This window comes from Lithobates pipiens, unplaced genomic scaffold, assembly GCF_037356315.1.
Source record: "Lithobates pipiens isolate NorthernLeopardFrog02 unplaced genomic scaffold, aLitPip1_a1.2 Scaffold_27, whole genome shotgun sequence".
NCBI lineage: Eukaryota > Metazoa > Chordata > Amphibia > Anura > Ranidae > Lithobates > Lithobates pipiens.
Window position 1 is genome coordinate 33510757 of NW_027507788.1, and position 5937 is coordinate 33516693.

Below are 5937 nucleotides of genomic sequence, written 5' to 3' on the forward strand. Positions count from 1 at the left end.
GTTTAATAGAAACACGGCACAAAAAAAAACATCATTAAAATCCATCAAATACATTTTTTTTAAGCATCCATATTACCAGCAATGCTTTGTATGTACATTAATAAGAGGGGAGAAAGACCGACCCTGTCCACTTATACTCATATACACCTATAAAGATGATATATTTATCAATATATTTAATATATAAATGTTAAAATGGTGTTTGTATATCCTCCGGAAATTCTTTCATTTTATTTTTCTGCAATTGATAGTTCAGAATTGATGTATAAATATAAACTTAAGGATTTTAACATCATTCTCCAAAAATGTTTGCTTAGTGACCAAGATGAACCCAAATAGTCAGCCTAGTGTCACATAGTCTAATCTTTGACCTTGATCTTCTTAATTTTGATTAAAATAATTTAAAATAGTTTTTTCAAATTCAAATAGTTTTCAAGTTCGAATAGTTTTCCAATTTCCAAAGAGAATAAAATAGAATAGAAAATAATTTATTAACATAGAACAAAATATAATAGAGGAAAAAAATATAATAGCAAATTAAATAATAGAATATAATAGAGTAAAACAGAAAAAATAGAATAGAAAATAAAATAACAGAATAGAATGAAATAGAAAAGAAACAAATATAATATAATATAAAAAAAAGAATAGAGTACAACAGAAATAATATAACCATCCTCTGAACTTCAAATAGAATAGAATAGAAAAGATTATAATTCGAGTTGAGTTCAGTTGATTCTATTGAGTTTGAATAGAATAGAAAATAAGAGAATAGTATAAAAAGGCAACAGAATAGAATAGAAAATAATTATCATCCTATTTTAATCTATTATTTTCTATTCTATTCAAAATTCTAATTGATTCTATTTGGGAAATGGTTATATTCTTTCTATTTTATTCTATTTTATTGTTTTTTTATTCTATTCTTTTCTATTCTATTATAGTCTTTTTTTCTATTTTTTCTAATTTTTTTTCTATTGTTTCCTTTTCTATTTTGTTCTGTTTTACTATACTATATTATATTCGTTTAATTTCTGTTATATCCTTTTCTATTCTATTCTATTTTTTTCTATTCTATTTTATCCTCTTTGGAAATTGGAAAACTATTCGAATTCGAGAACTTTTCGAATTGGAATTTGAAAACTATTTGAATTCGAAAACTATTTGAAATTGATTAGAAAACAATTTGAATCGATTCAAATTCCATCCACATTTTTTTCCCGTTATTTCCGATTCGTTTAAATTCGTTACTATTCAAATTCAGAACGAAACAAACTGCACATGTCTATCAGACTCCTAGAGTATTCAACTGCAATTATTTTTATAAATAAAGCATATACATTTGCAAACATTGTCACATAATCCCTTAATATGTGTTGAAATAACTCTATCACATTTGGCTTATGGCATGATCAGGTAAAACTCTGTGTCTATTTGCATCTGTCAGGTTGGTGTCCTCGGTGAAAACTCTTTCAAAACCAGATTTAATGGCGCTCCAGAATTTTTGTTTGAAGTTTTGGCCAATGAAGACATAGAGAAGAGGGTTCACACAGCTGTTTGAGAATGCCAATAAGGTTGATATAGCATAGCCTATCAAAACAACAGGCCAGAAATCATTAATCATTCCGTATGAATTCATGATGGAAAATACATGGTAAGGAAACCAGCAAACAAAGAAGGAAATGATGACGGCTGCAATCACTTTGTAAGGTTTGGTAGATGTTAATCTATGATTTCTTTGAATACGCAAAAAGATGACAGTGTAACAGAAGATAATGATGGTAAAAGGTATAACAAACAGAATGATAAATCTTATTATAACTTGTGTATCGTGCATTGACCAATCTAAAAAACAATGCACAATGGTATCATTGACAGAATATGTATCTGTATATATGAAGTAAGATACATTCAGTAGAAGAGATACAATCCAAAGTGCAAGAACAACTTTCACAGCCAGTCTCACGGTGCGATGGTTCCGACACCAAACAGGGAAGACTACGGAGATGCAGCGATCGATACTGATGATGGTGAGTTGTAGGACACTGGCAGACAGATTGAGAAATATTGTAAAAAATTGAAGCTTGCACATGAAGGTTCCAAATGGCCAGTGACCTTCAAAAGCCAAGTATGTGATAGTTAAGGGTAGGAAAAGGCTGAAGGTAAAATCAGCAAAAGCTAAACTTAAGAACCAAACAGAGTTGACCGTCTTTTTCATTTTGAAGGCAACAAACCAGATGACCAGACCATTTCCAGTTATTCCCAGCAAACATATCCCAGATAAAACCACCATGGATGAAATATTGAGTATTTTATTCCAATTCGTACCAAATTCTTCATCTCTGTAAGTTTCCTCGGTGGTGTCGGTGGTCTCCATACTTCCAGACATGTCAGGGCTCAGATTTTAAGTTTGATGCTCTGCAAAATAAACATGATTTAAGAAATATGTAACAAAGGTACACTGAGATTTGTGAAGAAACATTCCAAGCAACTGGGGGGGGGGGGGTTCCCTTGTTTTTATGGACAATTTTTATGTCAGATAAGAAAGAAAGCACAGCACAAAGTAAAAAAATAAATAATAAAGGCATATACACATCTTTACTTATTTATTATTAAGGGGGATTTTAAAGGTAAATAATCTCACCATAACCCCTAAATGCACTCTAGAATCCCCAATACAAGAGTGCCAACTCAATTCATAGAAAATACAGTAAACCCAGCATAAAAATGTATCAATGGTGCAAATAATTTTGTAAAAACACACAATAAGCGCATAAAAGGCAATGGTAATGAATTATGGCAATTTATTTCATAGCTGATCAAGTAAGAACTAAATGTATAAAAATAAGCAATGTTCATAATAGTTACATTGTTAAATAGTAGGTGAGGTTGAAAAAAGACACAAGTCCATCAAGTCCAACCTACTGTATGTGTGTGATTAGATGTCAGTATTACATTGTATATCCCTGTATGTTGTGGTCATTCAGGTGCTTACCTTATAGTTTCTTGAAACTATCGGTGCCCCCCGCTGAGAATTCTAATATCTTTGCCGCTCTTAGACCTTGTACACGCGGTCGGACATTCAGATGGAAAATGTCTGATCGGACCGTATTGTCGGATAATCTGACCATGTGTGGGCTTCATCTGACTTTTTCTGTCGGAATGTCTGACCAACAAAGTTTGAGAGCTGGATATCAACATTTTCCGACAACATGGTCCAATGGGACTTTGTCCGATTGTTTGTAGAGAATTCCGATTGTTTGTAGAGAATTCCGATCGGACAAAGTGCCATGGCATGCTCAGATCAAATTCCTAGACCAAAGCTATTGGCTACTAGCCTGAACATAGTCTCGTCGTAACTAAATTACGTCATCACGTTACGAACGATCGGATTTTCCGACAACTTTGTCCGACCGTGTGTATGCAACACCAGTTTCGGACAAAATCCGTCAGACAAAATCCGACGGATTTTGTTGTTGGAATGTCCGACCGTGTGTACAAGGGCTTACAGTAAAGAACCCTCTACGTAGTTTAAGGTTAAACCTCTTTCCTTAAAATTCTAATGAGTGGCCATGTGTCTTGTTAAACTCACTTCCATAAAAAAGTTTTATCCCTATTGTGGGGTCACCAGTAGGGTATTTATAATTTGAAATCATATCCCCTCTCAAGTGTCTCAATGCATACCACTCCTAACCGCTTTCTGACCAGCGTGCGCTGATTTACACTGGCAGAATGGCACTGGTAGGCAAAAGGGCATACAGGTCTCCTTTAAGAAGTGGTTTCCCAGGCGCGTGCCCGCCGCGGTCTCCATGACCATGACCACAGGTCCCGTGGACTCGATGTCTGCTGGGTGCCCACGATCGTGTCACTGAGAGGAAGAAGTACTTGCTAATGAAATATGACATTTAGGACCAGGGGCATGAAAACTAATTTAGGCAATTTAGAAAAAAAAATTGGGAAATCTTTGCATGGTGGACTGGAGTGAACCCGAATAGTCAATGTAGTTGCGTTTCACTTTTTGTGCTGAAATGTTAGAAACTCAGTCAAATTGTTATTGCTGTCTGTGTCCCCTCTGAAGATATTCCTCCTCTCTGTTTGTCCTGGTGATCGTTGTCCCTGGGACATAAAGTGGTTATAAATCCAAAATGATGGTTTTTGGAACTGGTGAAAGGAAAACTTCCATTGGGGACTCTTTTTGTGGTGAAACCTGTCTAAGAGGGGCTTTGCTCTCCCTTTGTGCTAGTGAAGGGAAATCTTCCAAACTGACACACAATAAAAATGTAAAAAATAAAAGTTGATCCCAAAATAAATAAATAAAAAACTTTTGCCTATCAATACACTTTACTGTTGCCAGTGGTGTATCTCGTACATTTGGCACTCAGGGCTGGACTTTTTTTTTTTTTAAATCCCTCATACCTAAAAAATAATCTAAAGAAATAAAGTGCCACATTGTGGGTGTGGTCAATTTTCTCTGGTAATGGGTGGGTGGGGCTTAAAAGGTCATAGTTTAAAAAAAAAGACCTACTCAGCACATATATGCCACAGTCCTTTTGCTCACAAAATATGGTTTAATGATGAAAGCAAGAATGAAACAGGCACACACAAACCTCAGCACACTGGTTTTAATAAAGGTAAACTCTTGAAATGTAAAACACAGCGAGGGTTATTTACTAAAACTGGAGAGTGCAAAACCTGGTAGAGCTGTGCATGGTGATAGCCAATCAGCTTCTAACTTCAGCTTGTTCAATTAAGCATTGACAAAAAAGGTTTCTATGCACAGCTACACCAGATTTTTCACTCTCCATTCTTAGTAAATCAAAAAAAAAAGGAAGCTGATTGGTTACCATGCACAGCTGCACCACATTTTTCACTCTCCAGTTTCCATAAATCCACCCCCATTGAGGGGATTTTACTAAAACTGGAAAAGACAGAATCTGGAGTGGTTGTGCATATCAACCAATCAGCATCAATCCTCAGCTTGTTCAGCTAAACGTTAAAGATGAAAGTTAGAAGCTAACTATTCAATTATAGGTATTAGAATTTTCTGGCAAATTTATCTATTAGTGAACGTAACGAAAATGAATTTATTTGAATTTATTCTGACCTTAACTTGTTCAGTTAAGCTGTGAAAATGAAAGCTAGAAGTTAACTGGTTGCCATGCAGAGCTGCTCCAGATTCTGATTCTTCTCCAGTCCTGAAAGATTCTAATCAAGAAGTATGGGAATTTGGAGGTGTCATTCATCACTTGCCCCCCATAAGGCACACAGAACGTGGCTCAGCCCTGCCCCCTGCACCCTCTCCACTGACTGTGATTGACAGCAGCGGAAGCCAACCGCTGGCAACAAAAGTGAGTACACCCCTAAGAGAAAATGTCCAAATTGGACCCAACTAACCATTTTCCATTCCTGGTGTCATGATTATGCTATACGGTATATGCAAATGGAAAGACCCCAGAATATCTAACACCACATGGATATACTATATATTCTTAATTAAAGTATTAAAAAATGTTTTCTAATTTTGGATAGACTAAGGGAGGGTTATAACCCCTGTCAGATTTTATTTCACCATACGCATCCCATTGCAGAGATTTCCCTTAATTTCCTTTCCCATAGCCAAACAGGAAGTGAGAGGAAATTCCTGTAAATTAAGGGAATTCCTTAGGGACCCCCCAGATCACCAGAACCAGTGTCACCATTGGAAGATTTGCCCTCTATTACTTTTCTGGGGTCAACCCTGGGGTCAAAATTTGGAATTTGTTTTTAACATTCCCTTTCAATGATAATGGTAAACAGGACAAATAGAGAGGATGCATCTCCATAACACAGGCAGCAATAAAAATTGTCAGGTGTTCCAATCCATCTTCATAAAAGTTTTGCCTTTAGTCATACTTTAAAGATTTGTCATTTTAAATGGTGATGTTTTTTAATATTGAA

At 35.4% G+C, this 5937-nt stretch overlaps 1 protein-coding gene across 1 annotated transcript; it reads right to left on the reverse strand.

The window, feature by feature from the left end:
- Positions 1 to 875: 875 nt before the first annotated feature.
- Positions 876 to 2411, reverse strand: LOC143933159 (chemerin-like receptor 1). The gene has a single exon (XM_077456096.1). It carries the CDS (start codon positions 2387 to 2389, stop codon positions 1391 to 1393), a length of 999 nt encoding a protein of 332 aa, XP_077312222.1. The 5' UTR covers positions 2390 to 2411; the 3' UTR covers positions 876 to 1390.
- Between the last annotated feature and the right edge of the window lie 3526 nt (positions 2412 to 5937).